Here is a 21672-nt window from a genome sequence, read left to right as displayed (position 1 = left end):
CACAGTGGGCAGGAGAGGGACACACAGCATATTCAAGGCACTGGAAGACATCCAAAGATTATTTCCCAGGCATTTTCTCCTCCTTAGATCCAATGAATGATGTTCTCAGGCAAGAGCCTCCTTCCCCCAATTACTTCACTTCCTCCACACCCACTCTTGCTTTACCTCTTCTCTTCTTCCAGCTGGTTCAACAGTTCAATCTTCTCCTTCTGCATCCCATCCACCAGGGCTCGTGCTCGCTGGAGGTTTCCTTCTGCCTCTGTCACATACTGCAGCAAAGAGAGAGCCCAAGCCACAGAAATTAACGGTGTTTGCAGTACAGAGTTGTTTAAATAAGGATCAGAACAAGGGAACAGAAGGTTTTGATGATCCATTTCAGAAGATGCTATGGCAAGAAAGTACATGTTCCAAAGAGCCCAGTTTGCAGGTAACAAAATGAAAAAACTGCTCAGTGTCCAGCAGCTGTGAACTTGATCCATTCATTTCCTCTCTGACTTGAACCCTTTGGAGAATCCAGCTGTTATGAAGAGTTAAGAACTGGAAACCGGAACAGTTTTGATCTGGTTTGAGGTTACTAGCTGCAATTCCAGTCTTTTCACAAAGCAAATTTCAGATTTGTTTTAATCCAATTTTACTGGTAATTACTGGAAAATACCCACACACACCCAGACCAGAAAATACCACACAGACCCAGAAAATACCCAGACTATTGACATTGGCCCAATCTATCCAAGTCTCTCTGTAGAGCCTCCCTGTCCTCATGCAGATCAACACTCCCACCCAACTTGGTGTCATCTGCAAACTCACTGATGATACACTCTAAGATGTACAGAGCTATCCCTGCTACTTATTAGCTGACTGGGATTTATAAACATGAGCAAGGAACTTAGGGCAACTGCAGTCACTGAAGAGCCCTATGTTTACAAACAGCACAAAGACAACTTCTCTCTAAGCATTCAAATGCATAAAGTAACATTTGCACAAACCCTTGTGCAAAAAAAAAAAAAAAGTGATCAGCCTGTTTTCCTTACAAATCTCTTTGACCTCATTAGTGTGATAAAAAAATCCTCTCTGGCAGGAAAGCAGTGACATGTGAACTGAGCTGATGTTCTCAGCAGTGTCTGATGGCATCAGAAACACTGCAATGCAGTCACAGCCCAGACTGGGTGGCAAGGGGAACAAGTTTGCCCTCCACTTGTATTTCAGCATCCAAATGTATTGATCCACCAGACACAAACTATCTACTTTCTTATTTCTGGCTCAGCCCTTTTTCTGGGGCTGGCCTGAGGCAGAGAGAGCACACACTCCTGGGACAGGTGTGGAGAAAAGAGCCTGAGTTTATCCCACCATGCAGGAAGCTGTCTTCACACAAAAGGCAGAGATCCAGAGCCCAAGTTTCCCATCAGGAAGCCAAACAGGGGTAATGTTATGATCTGAAACTTTCAGAGAATGCCAGATATTTGAGCGTGATCACAGCCCCATCACCTCCTACCTGCTCGTGCTGGGCCTTCATGATGGCAATCTCCTTCTCCACCTCACAGATGTGGCTGGTGGCTTTGGCAACCTCAGCCCTCTCCAGATCACGCTCTGCCAGCAGCTGTTCAATGTGCTGCTGCTTCTCCTTCAGTGCCTCCTGCAGAGCTGTGGTACCAGAGATTTTTCGGGCATATCGAGAAGAGGTCTCTGTCAGCTGGGAAGAGTTGAAAAGAGATAGAGGTCAAAGGTCCCTGTGAAATCTGGAATGCAGCTCACCTACTGGTCATGTATTAGGCTGTACAGAACTGCAGTTCCAGCTCTGGACCCTACAGGTAGGGTTAACAAGCCTGCAAAACATCTGGACACTGCTCACAAGCTCAACAGCTCTTCCATACTGCAGTGAAAGGCCCATTTCCCAAGGGACAGGATGTGGGGTGGGAACTGGGTCAGGGAAAATTATGACATATTGTATCATCTGCTTTCTTCACTATATTTTATTGATGACCTGCCCTGGTACAGTCCCAAGCAGTGAGCTCAGCTGGGAGGACTGATCTCAACTGGAGGCTGGTATGGCTGCTTGGATCCACTCCCAGTAATGGATGCTACACCCTTGTCCTCAGCTCAGAGGACTGCAGGTGCTATGCAGCACACACTGGCACAGGCAGAGCTTTTGGATAATATTGCTGCCTTGCTCCAGTATCTGCCCTCTTGAGTACCTGCCAAAGCACAAGGCATGTGATCCAGGACACTGTCACCCTCCACAGCAAAGCACAGTCATTGAAGGAGCTTTTGTGAAGCTGTTCAAGACCACAGCACACTGTGACACAACCGGGTGGGACAATCAGGTGCACTTTTCTGCAGGGATCCAATGTGAAACCTGCTCTTGACAGTGGAGCTGAGATTCACCCCATTGCAAACAGCAGTTCAGGCTCTTCAATGGTCACAACTGCTCTACATCTGGTTCCACCTCTTGCACCTACGGAGTGAGTCCCATCTGTAAGGTGGGTAAAAGTATCTCACACCCCACTGACAGTGAAGGAGCAGCTGCTGAAACAAAACCCCAACCTCCCCACTTTGCAGAGCCACGGAAGGGGATGGAGGCTGCAGAGCCTGCAGGAAGAGCCACTCACCAGCCCACTGCGACTGGGCCTGCCCCCAACAGATGATGCCACTGAGCTGACAGAGCTGATGGAGGAGCTGCTGGGGCTGTGGGTTAAGGCAGACACCCCCATGGCCATTCGTTTGCTCTTCTTTGCCTTGGCAGGGCTGGTTGATGGGAACCCGATCCGGATCACCTTGTGGATGGGAGCAAAGAGCCCGAACTTGGGAGGACACTGAAAATACCTGTGATGCAGGAGACACAGCAAGTCAGAAAGGGCAGAACATCCATCTCCTCCAGGCCTCGCAGAACAGCACTGCTGAGCAATAAGCAACCCTGGCCCTCAGCTCATCTCCTAGTGCTTTGCTCTGGCATTGTTTCCTGTTTGCAAGTGGTTGGATTATTCTCCATTCCTACCACTCAGAGTGGTGGCAACCTCGTTGTTTTCACTTGTGGTGCTTAAGCAGGGAAACCCCAGACAATTGCCAGGCACTTGTTGCTGTGCACTTTGATGAGGTGCCAGGAAAGACCCATCTGGCAGCCTGGGCAGCACAAAGGTCCCAGGAGATAAACACAGCAAGAGCATTTGCTCCTTCCCTACAAACCAAACCTCCCCTGACCAGCCAAACCTTTCCAAAACCCACAATTGTTCTCTACTCTGCTTTGCCAAAAAGCCCCATAGTGAAGCATGTCAAATAATAAGATCTTATATCACACAGCTCTGTATACATGTTCAACTGGGTAAAAATCTTTCCTCCCAAATTAGAAGGGGAAGATGGCAGCTCCTAACTTGGAAGCTAAAAACAACCACAAACTCCAGAGTGTGCCATCTCCTCTGGGTGGCAGAGAAAGAGGAAACTGGTTCCCATGCAAAAAAACTTAGAAAGAAGCAAGCATAAAAACAAGGAGGCTCAGATAATTACAGTGCAAGCTCCCTTCCATAACTGTGGTGAGCCTGATGATTGTGTCTCTCTGGAGCCCTCTTTCAGAAAACAAATGAGCCAAAATCCAGAGTGTCCAACTTTGGAAACCCCTTCAGAGCTGGGGCTGACCAGCTCAAGCCAAGGTTTATCTGTTGTGGCCAGCTGCACTGCAGGAAGTAAAACCAGATCACCTCCAGGCATTGCATCCCCTTGCTTCAAGGGAGCAACCAACTCAGAAAACTCTCTCCTTTAACAGTTCTCTCACAGGCTTCACTATGGCCTAACTACTGGGCCATATATAAGTCTGTCCTATGTTAATACAAAAAAAAGATCCCAATGAATAAATCACACAAATCCAGCTTCTCTAACACAAGTCTTCTCTTTCCAGATGTGAGCAGCTGCTTCCCCAATTCCCTTTTAAGTGTTGGCAGCCCCAGGGCTGTGTCACAGGCAGAGCTCTGTGTGCTTGGGAGCCCAGAGAACAGCCTGATCTCCAGCCAGATGAGAAAGTGATTAATTTTCAAACATCTGGTCTAGCCCAATTTTTCTACAACCATCTTTAAAAAAAAAAAACCTTCACAACCCAAAATCCCTTAGTCCCCTCTGCTTGCTGCCAACACAGGCCCTTGGGTTTGAAAAACCAGCCATACCACAGCCTGCAGAACAGGGATCAGAGGGAGAAAATAATTCTGAGCTCTTAAAAACCAGCCAAAATCCTGCTCAGCATCATATTCCCAAACTGCAGTAGGCACAGGCAGAGCAACAACATGACACAGCCCCTTCCACAGGTCTGGTCTAAACAGAGTTTGGCACTTGTGGCTGTACAACAATGCCAAGGGCTAAATCCCTCAAAAGCCCCCCCCGACAGCTCTTAGCAAATCCAAACTTGCATCACCATCTCTGCTCTTTTTCTTTTATCCCAGACTGGAAGTAGTTGCAATTAGCTTTTATAGTTCAGAAGCAGGAATTGGGTCCAGAACACTTGGCAGGAAAAAAATCCTTAAAAACTGGGAGCTGCTCTCACCAAGTGCTAAGGACCTCTGTACTCGTGTGACAGGAACAGGGAAGAAAAGTGGGTTTGTGACAGCAATGGAAACTACAGGTGGGAAATAGCACTGGAAATGTTGAAAATAATCTTTAGTGTGCAAGGCTGACATGTTCCAGGCTATGCAAAAGCAAAGGTGTGAGCAGTTTAGAGGGCAAGGGCTCCCTTAGGAGCACAGGCAGAGAAGGAAGATCAGTAAAATTAGCAGGTAAAGGTTAATTTACTAGAGATGAGTAAGTGCAACTTGCTTGGCTTTGTGGATAAGAAACAAAACCAAAACCCAGCACCTTTCTAATCTTCTGTGCAGACAGGAAAGTAGATGCAGCAAACCTTAATGTCTCAGCAGCACCCATCTGATGTGGGGAGAGGGGCTCCCCACAGGGATATCCTGCCCTCTCTGGTCCTGCTGCTGAGCCCCAGCCCTCATCAGCCTCCAGCAGGGAGCCACCAGCTGCTGGGGGAACCTTCAAGCCTCCCCTAGATGCACATCCAGACCTGAAGCTCTTCCTGAACCTGCAGGGAAATCAATGACCCTCCACAGACTTCAACCAACTTGCCAGCAACTCAGCGGGAGTTGCCCACGGCAGCAAAGCCGTGGCCACGTCCCTTGCTCGCTCGTTTGCCCACATGTTGCCCCTCCTTCCTGCCTCCATCAGCCTCCACTGTTTCAGCTCTTTGGCCCCAACCCTCCTTTTGCAGCAGCAAGCGTTGGTCCCGGGCAGCCAGGCCAAAGATGCTCACTAGGTGGCAACAGCCACCAAAGCAGAGACTCCAGAGTCCTGCACAGCCTCAGCCCAGGCTGATTTTGCCAGGACAAGTTCAGGAAGTGTAAGGAATCCCATGTGGCCATGGCAAACATAGGAAGGCTGTCTGAGGGGTGCGTGGATGCACTGAGGGAGTTGGTTTTGCTCTGCTGGCTTCTCTTCCAAAATATTGCTGTTGAAATTGCCACATGCTGGAAGACAAATCAGAAGGTTGGATGAAGGCTCAAAGGACAAACAGGGACAGGGCTGCAAACCTGCAGCTGAAGAGTCCATGTGCACCACTGCTCTATCAACCAGCATCCATTATTGCTAGGAGATCTGCAAAGTCAGCCTAGACACAGGGAGCAGGGATGTTTTACAGACTTCCCTCAGTCTCCCCCTGTTTAATCCAAACCTCTTAATTCACTCCTGCTCCCCAGTCCCTACTGTGGAGTTCAGCTTTTCCTGCTCTTGACAAAGTGCAAAACAAAGGAGAAGCCTTGCAGAGAAGGCACATACCATAACAACTTCAGCCAAGATGTGTCAGTTTCAGAAGACAGATGACTTCCAAAAGCTGGATTTTCAAAACACAGCAACCAAGGTGTGAGGATGAGAGGCAGAGAGAGCACCCTTACATTCACATCTGCCTTCCACATGCACAGAGACAATAAATCATTTCTGAGCACCCTGAAGATTAAGCTTAGAGATAATTTGTAGTGTATGATAAAGAAAGCAGGGACTTGGATTCACTCCATGACTTATTCTCTACCATCCTGCTTCTTTTCTTTTGAGAACAGGCTGGAACTCGGCCATCTGCTGCCAATCATTTACTGCTTTCTTGTTCTGACATTGAACCAGGCAGTGTTTCTCTTACTTTAAATGAAAACACGTGGCTGCTGGACAAAACCAGGCTGACCCAGCACAAGAAATCTTTGAGAACCTGAGATCTCACAGGGGAGGAACTCTCAGCTCCTCAGTTTCAAAGTTAAATCTCACCTTCAATGCAAGATAACCTTAATAAGCCCCAAGAAATCAACAGTTCTTTCCAATAAAGGAACCTGCAAAGGACAAGGACTCAGTTTCATTTGTATTTGAAGCAAGGTCAAAGAGCTGCTGTATAACTCAGATTTGAACATCCTCAAGCTCAAGGTCTCAGGCTGGGGACATTCCCTAACCTAATTTCCACAGGAGCAGCTTCCCAGCAAGCCTGTGAGATGTCCCTGTCTAGTTTTATAGATACAGACAAGGGCCTTTTTCTTTTTTTTTAAAGAGTGGAGGTGCCTGTGGAGTCAGAGGTGGTAAGATCAATCAGCAGGCAGCTGTCACACTATCAGAAGGACAGACAACAAGCACCAACTGTTCTTTCAGATCTCTGGAAATTTGCCCCCAGAAAGAACAGAACAAATAGCATTAAGCTGAGGGGGGGGGGAAAAAAAAAAGTAAAATCTTTATCTTCTGTATTTCTGACAGGGTGAATTAGAGATATAGAGCAAGAAGAAAGTCTGTGAAGGGAATATGTGGCAGGAAGCAGAGCTAATACAAACACAGAATCAATTCCTAGCAAAAATTAAATCCCACTAAGTTATTTTCTCTCCCTACTCTCTCCTGTTTCCTGAAGCCACTCAGGTTACTTCTTCACAGATGTTATCCTGCTTTAAAATGCTCCAGTGATGAAGTTTCTATTGATCCCCCTGCAAAGCTCTCCCAAAGCCTAAAAGACTCAAAACCAGATTCTTCCTCCCAACCCACGACAGCCAAGCAAACACAGCCCTAATTCTTCCTCCTAGGACCACGTGACATTTGGTCCCTGGCCACCTGAGGGGGTGTGTAGGACCTGATATGCCCCAGACTGGGTTTGAAAGGACACAGTACCTTGTACCAGCCACTGCCCCATCGTTCTTGCCCAGGGGCTCATCCAGCTCCACACCACACCACTCGCCTTTGGCAAAATCCGTCTCTCCCACGTAGCGCACGACTCCTGTCTTTGTCCCTCCAACCTATTGGAATGAGATGCCAAGGGTTAAAGACACTGGCACTGCCACAGGGACTGAGGAGAGAGGAAGGGAGTGAGGAAAAGACAGCAGAGTTTTCTGGTTTCGGTTTTGAGAGTGACAGAGCCCTGGGCCAGGCTGCCCAGAGAGGCTGTGGAGTCTCCTTCTCTGGAGACATTCAAACCCCCCTGGACACATTCCTGTGTGATGTGCTCTGGGTGCCCCTGCTCTGGCAGGGGGGCTGGGCTGGGTGATCTTTCCAGGTCCCTTCCAGCCCCTAGGATTCTGTGATTCTGTGTAATGAAGCCTAAACAGATAGCTCTCCTAGCACTAAAGATGTCTCTCCAATAACTACCAGCAAATTGACAGACTCTTGGACCTGCCAGCCTGGAAGATGTCAGAACAAATGAAATTAAAACATATTTCAAGGTGTCAGCTAATTGTGTAAAGTTACCTGTGAGGCCAGGAATAATTTTAAGGCCTCCAAGTGCAGCTTATACCCACCTTCTGTAAAGAACCAAGATTTGCACTAACAGCATTTCAGCCATACTGGGGCAGGACAGCAAAGGGACATGCTGGGCCAGGAGAACACACATAACTCATCAGCTTGTCCCCACGCAGGGTTTGCTAGGACACAGTAAACAGCCTTCCAGGCAAAACTCTCAGAATAGAGGTGTTTTGTACAGAAAGAACCCTCTGCTTTTACCTACACATCCTACAGCAGCTCACAGTGCTGGGGGCTGCATGGGAAAGAGGCTCATCCCACTGCTCTGCTTCCACTAACACAGAATTTTTTCTCTTCCATGGAGAAATGAGAATGAAATCACACCTTTTCATCCCATATGTACACGTAAAGCTTTCAGCATGCTGAGTAGACTCTAGGAGAGCAAAAGTCAGGAATGTATGGAGCTAGGAGAGCACACCTCACTGAGCAGCAGCTGCCTCTGCACTAGAAGCTCCTGCTTAGAAACATGCTGAGAAACGAAAGATGGAGAAGTAGGAGGGTGGTTTTCAAGGTTTGTACTTACAAGTAAATCAGCCTATGATTCATAGAATCACAGACTGGTTTGGGTTGGCATGGATCTTAAAGATCATCCAGTTCCAACCCCCTCCATGGGCAGGGACACCTCCCACCAGCCCAGGTTGCTCCAAGCCCCATCCAACCTGCCCTTCAACACTGCCAGGGATGGGGCAGCCACAGCTTCTCTGGGCAACCTGGGCCAGGGTCTCACCACCCTCACTATAAAGAATTTCCTCCTTATATTTAATCTAAATCTCCCATTTTCCAGTTTTAATCCATTCCCCCTTATCCTCCCCCAAGCCCTTGTCCAAAGCCCCTCCCCAGCTTTCCTGGAGCCCCTTCAGGCACTGGAAGGTGCTCTAAGGTCTCCCTGGAGCCTTCTCCACTCCAGACTGAACACCCCAACTCTCTCAGCCTGTCTCCAGAGCAGAGCTGCTCCAGCCCTCAGATCATCTTTGTGGTCTCCTCTGGACTCAAACAGCTCCATGTCCTCTCTGTGTTGAGGGCTCCAGAGCTGGATACAGTTCTCCAGGTGGGATCTCACAAGAGCAGAGGGAGAGAATCACCTCCCTGGACCTGCTGGCCACACTACTTTTGATGCGAGCAAAAGTCAACACAGTTGACTTTCTGGGCTGCTCAAAAGCCTTTTTTAGCCTATATCTGCTAAAGCCAAGGAAGAAAGCTTACAAAAGGTAAGTTTAATAAATAATAAATTGGCAGGTTTATCTTGAATGACTTGTGGTTATTAATTTTCTTAAAATTAAGTTTTACATAAATGGGAACCGATGGAGTAATACTCCCTTATAGAAAGCAGTGATAGTTGAATGCAGGAATCTCCACATTTTTGTATTCCAGAGTAGGGAAGGTACAGATTTACCAATTCTGAATCCCTGAAAATTCAGAGAATTGCTTATGCAAAGGAGAAAGGGTTTTCCCAGTCTAAAAATAACTGCACCTGAATGGTCTAGAGAAGACAGCTCTCAAGTCTGGGTCCTACCTCAAGGCCTGGGAGGCTGCACTGCAGCATTCAGCTTGAGTTAGCCTTCTGTAATTCCTCCCACTACAGATTCAAAACCTTTGTTGATGTTCATCTCTTTGCTATAAGAAGGAGGAAAATACCTGCCTGCAGGAAAAAAAATATCACAAGAAAGCTTCTGGACCTACACTGCATCCAGGAGTAAAGAGATGGTTCAATTTCAGCATTAGGAACTTGGCAAGTTAGATTTGAGCAGCTGCAGGACAATTCTTATCACTCACAGCCACATGACAGTCCCATTTTTTATTTGAGTTTACACAGATCTAGCCTCTTAATATTAATGCAATGATTTAATGCCCTTCCAATATATTTCTTCAGCTGCAAGTTGAACTCAATATAGGTGTAATTCATCTTAATGTCTTTCATAGGAATTATATCACTGCTGCTAAGCTCCCTCTATTTTATTTTTATTGAGTTTTAATTACAGATCTTGAGCCACATTTCCTTTACCATGCCACAAGATACCAACCCCACAGAGCCTCATGTAAACACCTTCAAAACCTGATGAGCTCCCTCCATCAGTGTGACTCCTGCCATTCTATTTCAGCCACACAAACAACAGGACTGCTCAGTTATGTGCCCACAGATATTAATTATTTTGAGAAAGCTGTTTCCAAACAGGAAAGAAAATAACCAGCCCTATTGACTGAATACACCCATTGTCTAACTATGCCCATACCAAAATTGCTCAGTAAGAGCATGTTCCTACCCAAAAGCTGTAGATCTGTGCAGATGCTAACTGCAAGTCAGGTCTAGCACTCCCCAGTGTGATTCTCTGCTTCCAAAGCATTGTATTTTCTCTTTCAAGCACTAATTATCCTGCCATATTTTCTAGAAAAGTACACTCTCACCATACAGAATTATCTTCTCCCCCAAGCCAGAATGGACACATCTGCTCCTGAACAGCCTGGGCTCCCCACAGCTCAACAGGGCTGGCAGTACAATCAGAAGTCAGTTTTGGGCTGTCACACTCACACACCAGCACTCGACCCGCTTGTGGAGTCTCCCATCTCTTGGCAGGCACATAGAAACTTGTATGGATGGAGAGCCTAGCAAATGAACCCAACTCAGACATGCAGATTTATTCAGCCCTGATAATCTGCTAATGCTGCTACAATAAATAATGTGTTTTGGAGAAAGCCAGCTGGCAGGTCCCAGGGCACAAAACAGCCTCATCAAACCAGAAGCATTTGTTTCTACCAGACCCTTCAATAAATCAGAGGTATCACCTTGGAAAGAAGATAAAAGGCAGCTTGTGGGAGCCAGGGAAGTTGGCAACTGCACAGCATAACTCCTGGTAGCTCAAGCTGCCCTTCTGCCCATGCCTGGCTCTGATACCAAGCTCCACAAGCCAGGCATGAGACACAGCTGAGCTTACCAAACTATTACTGAGATTATTCAGGTGCAAGAGAAAGGGATTTTACCAAATGTAAAGTGTTCACTGTTTTTAGTTCTAGCTGTTTTTCAAAAACAAAAACAAAAAGCAGCTCTTTCTTGAAGCTCCAAACATTGACATAGGATTTTTTTTCATTTTTAAGGGAATTTTGACCAGCATCAACATTTCAAGTTTCTTTGCTTCAGGTAAAAACACTTATGATTAACATTAAATAAGCTCAGGGTGGTTCACCCTCTCCAGTTGGATTCAGGGAGCCTCAGAGCCACACACCTCTGATCTCCTGGAAAGTTTAGATCCAAGCTGAAGTTCCCTGCCTCAGCTCTGGTGCCTTTTTCATGCCTTTGACTAAAGACCTTCTTCCTGACCTGGCCCTTCCTCAATGGAAGATCTCCAGCAGTCTCAAGAGAAAGTCTTGGGCTTGGCCTTCACAACCAAATGAAGCCAGGAATATTGAACAGGTCTATGTCCTAACTGGTGATTCAGAAAAGCCACGTGCACTCATAGAAGATGGACACCTATCCCCACGTCCTCCCTGCTAATTGTAGTATCACTGACATCATGTTTTACTATGGTTCCCTCATCAAAATGACAAAATTGGATCCAGACCAGTATCCCAGGGCTGAAAAGACACTGATGCTAATCCTTCCAGACACGGTCTTCATCAGAGCTGCTAATATACCATTTAAGCAGTTTACCAAATTAGCAGCAGGGCATATCTCAGCCTGGCTGCTGCAAGTCCAGCTCCCTCCAGCCTGTGCTTGCTCTTTTCCCCTTATGTCCTCCCTGCTCACCCCTCAGCAGCTTCTTGCTCTCAGCAACCACCTCTTACCAGCTGTTCTCAACCCAGGGCCTGTGGGCAGTGCACTCAAATACTGCTCGGAGGGAAAAGAAAACTAGATTCTTAAGTGTCATTCAGACCAACAGGACCCTGTGGTGTCATGCATGGTTCAGGGCTTAACAATGGCTGTAGATGCCTACTTGAGCATATCCCTGAAACCATGGGGGTGATGCTGTGTTGTTTGCTTACAATTCTAATTAACCCTTCTAAACTCATTTTCTCAGCTGCTGCCCAAAGCATTTCCACAGGACAGTGCTGCTGACCAGAGGGCTGAGGTGGAAGCCAGAAGTGCCCATGTCCAGCCCACTGCCATGCCTTTTCTGCCAGGTCCCCAGGTTTCATGAGGGGCCTTGTGGAGCTGTGGAACTCTCTGCTGCTCTCCTGTGGGAAGAGAAAGGAAGGGAACAGTGGGCCAAAGGCAGACACAGGACACTTTCTATACTCTGAGGACCTTCAACTACTTTTAAGGTGCAGCACATTAGCTTACTCTACACTATTGCTGGATGATACTAACAAGAAATTGGGGCTCACCAATGCTGCTTGCTCCAGTTTGTGCTGCAGCTGCAGGCTGTATCCAGAGTGTAAACTGAAGAAGCCATCTTTTCCCTTAGGGAAAAAAGGCATTTTATTCCCCCTACACTCATCCATCCAGACAAGGAACCTACTGCCACCCAAGCTGAGAGAGGTAGAAGCTGTGTTTTCCTACCACACAATTTAAGCCTTTCAAGCACTGATAACAGAAGATAATTGTACAACTCTTGATTGACAGAGGGTGTTTTTTGCATCAGCATGGGGCAGTGGGACCAGCCATTACAGACCACATTAAATAATGATCTGTAAGCACAAGGGGGTGAATATGGGTATGTATGGCAAATGCATTCTGTCACTTACTGGGTCTGTGTCCCAGCTGACAGACAGGGACAACATTTAGCAAGCTGGTGGTAAGGTGGAAATCTGGCTTGTGGTCAGGTTTGACTGTAAATACAGTTTATTTCAGGTGGCATCCAACCATCAACAGTTTCATCTGACCAGCTACTCACTATGTCCTCTGTGAATGCCAGAACTGGCTTTTCAGGTGAGGGGATGACAGCCAGGAATTACAGGGCAGTCCTCCCTCTGTGAAGGTACTGCAATTTTTATAGTTTCTTCTAATCCAACCACTTATCTGTGTCCCTTCCCATCCCCACAGCACAAGTCAGTGATGCAAGAGGAATGAATCTGACAGTGCTGCTGATGCAAGACATTTGTGCACATCTACCTTTCAGGCAGCAGTGAGAAAACAGCATCCTAGGGATGTGGTGTAAGAGGAAAGCCTAGAATTACAGCATCCTCTCCTGAGAATGTCTCTGATAGAAAGTCCACCCATGTTAATAACACAGTATGCTCCACCACAGGCCACTTACAACTCCTACTTAATGACAGACACTGCACACAGAAGACAAGGACTGGCCAATGAATCAAATTAATGGTTAGGAGGGTGTGTGTGTGCACAAAAACCCTCAGAAGGTTAAAGTGGCAGCAGGGTGGTTGCTTTGGGCTATTTATTTCCTCTTAGTTTCACTTCAGTGCCAGGGAACACTGATGTTCCACTGCTCCTGTGCCAACAGCAGCCCTGCTGTGCTTCACACCACACAAGGGCTACCACACAATTCTACATGCTGAGAAAACAGCTTGGACCAGGAGACCTAGATGTTTTCCTGTCTCTTGAATCCTGCAAACCACTGGAAGACTGCACTTCCCATCACAAACCTCCATAGGGATGGAGATCCACCACCCCCACACTCTGGTGAGAGGTCCTGGGCCCTGCTGTGCTCTCCAGTCATGACACAGCAATTCCTGTCTCCTCATGACCAGAGCCAAAAGCAGGCAATGAAATACTAAAACCACCTTCCCTGAAAATCCTACTTTGGTAGAACTACAGAATAGGATCCCTCCTTCTTTACTGCCTGGTTTGCAATAAGGAAATCAGTCTGTAAAGCCCTACAAGAGCATGTCTAACACCCCAGCAAGCTGAGAGAGCTCAGAGGGTCAGCCAGGAAGACAAAGAACACCAATCCTTCCTTCCTAGCACCTCATGTGCCTTCACAGCAGCCAGGCTTCAGTCTCAGGCACTGAAATAGCTCCAAGTCAGCTGGCAGGAGCAGAGCAGGCAGTTGTCTCTGCCCAAGGAGAAGGGCTTAGGCTGCAGTTCTTTGCCAGGACCTTCTAATGGAAATGGATTTTTCACTCAGGTGGTTAAAAGCTTTCTGCAGCTTCAGGCTGGCAGAGCAGGGATGGGCTGGGCTTGTGCAGGGGGGATGCTAAGGAAAAGGAAGCAATTAGTTTATTCATGAGAATTTTCTGTCATTTGCCAGTAGCCAAAGGCTGGAGCACACCAGAGGCAAAAAAACTCTGCAGCCTATGGAGAAGAAAATTATTAAAATCACATGCTGAGGGGGGAGCCCAAAGCCTATTTCCATCAACCAGCCTATCCTGCCTGTCTGTCAGCCAAGCTCCATCACAATCCCTCTACTGGTGCTGCTTCTGCCATCCCAGCATCTATTCTTGTCTGGGCCACCTACAAGTTCTAGCAAAATCACAAACCTAGAATCCATCCAAAGGAATGGATTTGGGGCAACAGCCCACAGAATGAGTCAATCAGCCACTGGGACAGAAGCTAACCCCTAGTCTTGTTTATCACTACATCTCAAGGCTGAAGGGTACAGTCCCATTTAGACAGAAGGGTGGCTAGAGGGCAGAATCTCTCTGTAAGAAGGATTTTAAATTTTTTATTTAGACTGATATATGGAGAACAGCCACCTCCTTCCCAACCTTAAAAAAGCAACTACATCTAGGGTGGAATGAGTTCAGCTGCTGAGAAAGCCTCCCTCCCAAAGCATGTAAAATACATTTTCTTAGGCAAAAAAACCTAAGAGGCTCCTCCTAAGCAGAAAATGCTCAACTGCTTCTCCTTTGCTCTGTTTCCATCCCTTCTTCCCCTGGAGGAAGGCAACAAGCCAGCTGCACATTAACAGCAGCACTCCAGTGATTATCAGACTTTGGGAAGTTCCATTCGTATTAAAGGGAAGGTTAATTGTTACACATTCATTTGTCAGACTTCAAGAGATGAGTTCTACAATATTAGGGTGAGTTTCTCATCTCTTTAATGCAATTTTTGAGAAAATGCCTGAGTTGGAAAGTGCCAAAGGCAAATATTATTTAATTCTAATGGAAAGCTTCTAATAGAAAGTTACAAGTCACTTTTTTTTTTTTTTCAACTGCTACAGAGTCAGAAAAGGGTCTTGGAACAAAGTCATTGGAACACAAAAGTGTCTTCAAAATGTAATGGGTTTTAATGAAGTTAAAGAAGACCACTAGCAGGAAAGAAGCAGAGTGCAGCACAGCCAGGTATCAGTCCTACAGACTTGGAAGGGACCCTGCAGCCTTGTGCTCCATCCAGTGAACAACTACAGCAAACTCATGTCCTCCCTCACTTGAAGAGCCTTTGGTGGATCCCATCTGCCTAAAAGCCACTCTCAAATAAAAAAAAGATCACCTTTCAGAAAAGCATGGGCTAAGAGTAAAGACAATGAAAACTGTACCAGCCCATAGAGGAAAAGAGCAAAGATTTACTCAGGGAATTTGAGGCAACTCAGGTTAACCCAGAATTATTGTTTATGTATTCAAACATCAAATATGATTAGCTGACATCTCCATGATTAAAATAAGCCATCTGCCAAGCAAGCACATGCTGCTGAAGCATAACAGCAAATTATTTCTTCTTGTTGTAATTATCTGTTCTTTCCATGGAGCTCTGCTACTGCATGCAACCAGTTCTTGATGTTTCTGTAAGCTGAATGTTCCTGCTAGAGCCACTGAGATGCTGTGCTCATTCCAGGTTCACTATTTTGGGGGTATTTATTATGCTAACAAATCATAGCACTAATTTGACCTTATAACATCTGGGATGGATAAATGAGCAGGCAGGGGAAAAGCCCAAGTGTCCACTCAAGCTTTGCTAAGTGTCATATCCAGTGGGCACAAAAACATGCTCAGTTTTCCTTCTCTCAAAATGAACCAACTTAAATAAAATAGAAACAATTTAAAGTACTATTAAAACTATTGGACAGTGTTTTGGTGCACAAGGGCATTGCTAGCTTTGAAGTGTATTTGTAATGCCAGAGATGCCCAACATTTGGACACAACAACTCCTGAAATCCTCAGAGCAGACTGTGTCATGTGCAGTTTTGACTCAGAAGACACGTATGACCTGTCACAGCTGCCCAGTGCTCCCCAATCACCCAGGGTCCCTGTGTGGCTGCAGAGAGCAAAGGAATCAACTCCATCTGCTTGAGCCACCCACTGCCCATGGTTGCTGCTATCAGCAGCAGAAAAAACCTGCTCCCTGTCCTATACAAGAAACACTCTGGAATATGTTGCCTTGTCTCTCACATAGATCCATTTCCAGAAGACACAGCATCCCAAATAACAGTGAACACAGGAGTTTGGTCCAGGCATCCCTTTCCGAGACCAGGCTCTGCCCCACACCTCAGCACCAACTCCATCCTCCTTTTGCCTTCTCCTGCCCAGGAGCACTTAGGGAGGGGACAAATTCTTGCCCTGTGGCTTTCTAGGGGGACCCCATCACCAACTCACCAGCACACGGTCTCCGAGCCGCAAGTCCTTCTCCCCTTTCTTCACAGACCCACTGTCCGACAGGTTAGATCCAGACTCGTTGCCCGTCTTCATGGCGCTGTTGAGGACGCTCTCCCTCAGGGGGATGACACGGGTGGAGAGAGGTGGTGTGGCTGTCCCCGAGTGCAGTGACAAGTTCTGAGCTGTCAAGGAGTCCACGGAGGGGGCGTCGCTCCCTGAGCCCTCGGCCACCAGCTGCCGTGTCAGCTTGGACGGGCGCGTAAAAATCCCCTGGAGCGGCTGGCATTCGAAGTACCGCACTCCGCCGACTGAGCCGTCATTCTTACCCACTGGGTCATCCAGAACGACCCCTGCCCACTGGCCCGGAGCAAACTGGGTTTCCCCAAGATACTGGATCACACCTGGTTTCACTCCGTTTACCCAGACACGTTCGCCCACCACAAAGTCTCCCAGGAAATCATCGCCCACCTCGGCAACCTTTGAACCCGACTTCTCGGCGCTGGCGGTGGAGGTGGTACCCTGCTTGTGTAAAGGTGAGCCTGTGAATCAAGGGAAAAGAAGTTTTGGTATGAGGAGAAATCCTAAAAGGCAGCCAAAACACCAGAAAAGGGCATTGAAAGAAAGAAAACATCTGGGACCACAACTTAGGTCACAGGTTCACACTAGGAGGTTAAAACCTGAGTGACCTCATTACTTACACATCTTCCTCAGCAGGAGGAATCCACACAGAATTCCCTGGATGCTGCCCAGCTTCTGCAGGTCTCACACATAACATAAAGAGCAGACCCCACATTTCCACCCCCCTTTGTAACACCCACTTACCCCCAGTCCTCTCACAGCACCAAGGGGTATTTTGCATGGCAGCAGTAACGTGACTAAGTTCAAAAAGACAGAAGTGGTGGCAAGTGCTTAAGGATCAAAAGGAGACTGAAGAACTGCTGCTCTGAAGGAAGATGCCAAAGTCATGCTTCCATCAAAAAAAAACCACCAACCAAAAAAAACCCCAAAACCAAACAAAAACAGGAAATAAATGAGCAAGGTATTGATGTGTTAGTACCTGGCACTATGAGGACTCCATGTGTCTGGATAGAGGCAAACAGTCCAAGCATTGAGAATCCCACCAAGAGCATTAATAGCTCCCATGGGACCACACAGCTGCCTCTGCAAATTACTGTTTCCCCAGCTGCTGCTGTGCCCTTTGCTGGAGCAGAACCCAGCAGTCACCTGGGGTATGTTCCATATGAACAGCATATCTGCAAACAGGAAGCAGCCACAAAGCCCTGCAGGCACAGCCTTCCAGGCTGAACTCAATAAACCCTGCAATAAAGAACACTCTTATTCTGGCATCAGCCTGTTAAGCCCAAGCCAGACCTCCAGCAATGCTTCAGTGGGAGAAGGAACCTTGCAGATGATGCTGGAAAGTCACTGTCCCATTCACTCTCTCCAGCATTACCAGGACTGGCCTGGTGTCTGAAGTGAAACAAAGAGAACCTGAGCAAATGAGTTTGCAGTGACCTCAGCTCTTGCTGACCCTGGTGTCAAACTCTCCTATCACAAACTGGGTTTTCAGCCCCAGGGGAATGAAGGAAAAGGACATATGGGTTTCATTAAAACACTCTGAAGGATAAAGGGGGCGGGTAAGTAAAGCCCTAAATGAAACCACACAAGAGACTGAAGAAATAAGTTCACAAAACAAGGTCCAGCAAGTCACATACCATGGACCATCAGTCACCTTCAGCTCTTGGTAGCACTGAGGTCTCAAATGTGCTTCTCCCCCATGCCCAGTGTAGGAGCTGCTCCCACACATCCTGCATCCATTCATGGCTCCCCAGACTCTTCAGGGAAGCTTTAAGCTGAAATATCTGGGTGCCACCAACCATAAAAGCCTAAAGCACAGCCAGGAAGACATTTTTATTTGCTACCAGACAAGGCTGACAGAGAAAGTTTAAGCAGCTGCAAAGACAAGTCCAACTCGAGTGCTTATCTGAAATGAACTGTGAAACTTGCTCAGCCTCAGCCATCACTACTGTTCAGCCTGCACCATTTCCATGGCTCTTTCAGAAGTAATGGGCCTGACAGATCAGGCTCAGCTCCTAGAAAGCCTGAAGAACATAAAAGCTCTCAAATCAAGATACTTCAAAGCTTTGCTAAAGGTCTAATGTCAGGGGAAAGAAAAAGAGCATCAGTACTTCAGTGCCAGCAGAAAGAACCTACAGTTTCTGCTAAACCAGCTGCAGTAAGAGGGATTAATATCGACACTTTGGTTCTCATTAGATTCCACAGTCAACACTCTTGACACATCTCTATGGCACAACTGCACCAGTTTGTTTGTGGCTGCTGGCAGACAGCAGTGCTGGTCTGAACCAGGTCAGAGCAGCAGGTCACGCACGATCACACAAACTCCTCTTGTGAACAGAATGGCCTCCAACGTGCTCACTAGGCTTGGTGGGCTGGAGCTGGATCAGCTTTTGAGTAAGCCAGCTAAACAGGGCAGGGTCAGGAGGCCCATCCTGTAATGGGCACAGGAAGGGCAGTAACATAAGTGCTGTTCCCAGCTGAAAGTGTTGGCAGCCACTGAGCCTGCAGAGCTCCCAGAAAAGCTCAGCCAGCTCCCTGTGGAAAGGGATGCACTGCAGTCCTGAGCTGCCTTCTCCTGGCCTTTGGGCCCTGCTCTGAAACCTTCCTTAACTTCACAAGTTCTTCATCACCTGTTTTGTTGTTGTTTCAGGGATTTTTTGGCAAATGTTTGACTTTCAAGCTTGTCTTACTCTCAATCTTGTAAAATATAGTACCTCTAAAGGAGCTCCATCAGGGGTATGGCATTACAACCAGGAACCAGTTTCACCTTAAAAACTGAAAACCAGAAGACTATTAAGTATACTTGGAGCTTTTGATCTTTATGAAGGGTTTTAAACAGAAAAGGAAGGGAGGAGGAAACAGGGCTCCATCCACCTGACTCAAAGACAACCATAAGCATAAAATAAGGCCACCAATTTCATTTCAGTGCTTAATAGCACCAGACAGTAAAGCAGTTAGATTAGGAACCAACAAGTTACATTTTAAGAAGAGTCTTCCAGTTTAATAATCAAAGCTGGCTACAGGAGTTCATCACCAACAATGTCTGTGATATGTATCTCTCTCTCCTTTCAAGGGTGTGGGAAAAAAATTAAATTAGAAACACAACTTACATGCTGGTTTCATGCCATAACACATGGATCTCATGCCACTGACATGTTGGTGACAGAGACATGCAATGTACCAAGCAGAAAAGCCAAATTCAACTCTACTGTGCAGGGAACCATAAGCATAAAAATGAAGGAGGGGTGGGTGGGTGGCTGTGCATCTGTATTCACAAAAGATCAAAGGTGATTTTCTAGAACTACTGGAGCCCGAGTTCCAACACACTAGGAGTCTTTATTAGGGCTGTTAGTTAAGGATCAAGATCCAGGTTCCATTAGCTCTCACAAACACCTCTGCAGCAAGGCTCGGGTAAGCAAACCCTTCAGTAGTGAAGCTCAAGCAGAGAAAGGCAGGAAAGCTGCCCAAGGCTGAACAAACAACACAGCAGGGTTTCCAACCACGTCTAGACTCACTCTATTTCACTGCAAATGCAAACACCTTCAAAAACTGACCTGGATTGGAATAAAAAGAATAGTTCCTTGGACGATTGGTGTAATGTGCTCCCCACAAAGGCAGAATTTTAGTGGGACTTGATATGCTCTGTTCATTTTAGGTGCCTGTCTTGACAGGCAGGGCTGCCAAACTATAGTAATTACTCAATCTCTGGGAAACAATCTAATTACAGGCTCCTGAGCAGAGCACTGCTGCAAGAAGCATTATTATTCTTCAGCATGAAGTCAACGACTCAAAAATATAGGATTTAAGTGAGAAAATGCCAGAAGGTTCACCCTCTTCATTATGGCCATGTTGTAGAAACTTGGTATTATACACAACCTTCATTATCCACATATAAAATAACAACTAAGCCACCAATTTTCCTACCATGCAGCTGACAGGCTTTTGTGCACCAGATTTTCAGAGAAGCCAAGAGTCACTATCAGCAAGCTAAATCCATTCTTTTTGGCTTCAGGTCTGATAGACCCATTAACTAGTTGGCCAGACAACATCCAGAGTAGTCCAAGTAGACTAAGCTCTGATCCTCCCAGGCAGGTATCTAGTTACCAGCCCTTCAGAAGGCAAAAGGTAGTGATGAGCAACTTGTCTTCCATCTCATGAGTGTCTTAGGATAGTCCAGACCAGACATGAGCTGATAGCACTGCTCTGCAAGACCTCTGGAATTACCCACTGTCCAAGCAGCTCTTACAGCTTAGGGAAAAGCCACTTCAGCGTCCAGAATTCCAGAGCTTTCTCCAGCCTACAAGCATCTAAAGAGCTGGTCTATGCCTGTGTCGTTTGGATTTTCTGTTTCTGGAGGAGAAGAAAAACTGTCTTGTTCTAGTCAGACTTCCCAGTTAAAACACCAACAAGTTCCAGAAACCTTGCTAACAGCAAAGTGAGGGTACACATGTCAGGTACAAAGTTGAGAACAGAATTACACAAGAGAAACAAACCCCACACAGACTACTTCCTATTCTAACCCTGCCTTTATCTGGTGATGCTGATCAAGAAGCCGCAAGAACTCTTTGTATGTCACTATCAGGCATCTAGCTCACCTGGAAGCCAGCGATGGGGGAAGCTCTTTCCTCCTTGGTCCAGGAGGATCTCCCTCTGCTGCTCTCTCCAACACAACCCTCATTTGCTGGCCAGGACTGTGGCAGCTGCTCCTCCCTCCCTGCCTCTCACGGGGACCAGGCTCCAAGACACAACAAGCAGAAAGCAGGATCTCTTCCATTTGGACTTTCCAACTTTACAACCCTATTGTGTTCATTAGCCAGCTCATTCTTTTTTGGTTTAAATGGTCTTCCTGTAGGTCACAGCTTTCAGGGCTGAACAACAACTTATAAATCAAAGTCGTACACAGCATCCGCTAAATGCACATCTTATCCAACTCCCAATCTCTCTTTTCCCTTTAGCTTTCCTGAAGCCCACACATGGTGCATTAAAAACAACCCCAGCAGACGTGGTGCTTAGGGGCCTTTTTGCAAACTCCTCCCCTTGGCTTTAGGGGCCCAGAGTGACAGGGCACCCCACACTGACAGGGCACCAGTACCACAGGAGCCAAATAAATTCCTGTCAGCCAAGAGTTGGAGAGGTTAAAGGTTTTAATTGAAGCTTCAGCCTGTTCACATGGCTCCAGTTACCATGTCAATGAAAGCCATGTGTCTGAAATCCCTGGCAGCACAAGGACTTCTGCAAACTGGGGACAGACCCTTCCAGCTCTTGGAAACTTCTGCTGCAGGAAGGGGTGAAGAGACAGCTTCATGCAGTACAGGAGAAAGAAACCTTCCTTCAAATAAGTTTGACAGCTGAAGCAGGAGGAACAGAGCACCTGCTCTGCAACATCAGCAG

The 21672-nt window shown here is 46.8% G+C and overlaps 1 protein-coding gene across 1 annotated transcript in view; it reads right to left on the bottom strand.

Moving 5' to 3' along the window:
* The window catches only part of CLIP2 (CAP-GLY domain containing linker protein 2), a 65168-nt gene that overhangs the window by 25893 nt on the left and 17603 nt on the right, over window positions 1-21672 (bottom strand). The window contains exons 2-6 of the mRNA XM_010006069.1: window positions 16204-16742; window positions 7159-7283; window positions 2607-2820; window positions 1493-1690; window positions 166-269 (exon numbers count right to left, since the gene is read on the bottom strand). Of these exons, the coding sequence (XP_010004371.1) occupies window positions 166-269; window positions 1493-1690; window positions 2607-2820; window positions 7159-7283; window positions 16204-16742 (1180 nt within the window). The remainder of the gene's footprint in view (window positions 1-165; window positions 270-1492; window positions 1691-2606; window positions 2821-7158; window positions 7284-16203; window positions 16743-21672) is intronic.

The sequence above is a fragment of the Chaetura pelagica genome, unplaced genomic scaffold (genome assembly GCF_000747805.2).
Source record: "Chaetura pelagica isolate M959 unplaced genomic scaffold, ChaPel_1.0 scaffold49, whole genome shotgun sequence".
NCBI lineage: Eukaryota > Metazoa > Chordata > Aves > Apodiformes > Apodidae > Chaetura > Chaetura pelagica.
The sequence above is the reverse complement of the archived record's forward strand: the minus strand, read 5'-3'. Positions and strand labels throughout refer to the sequence as shown.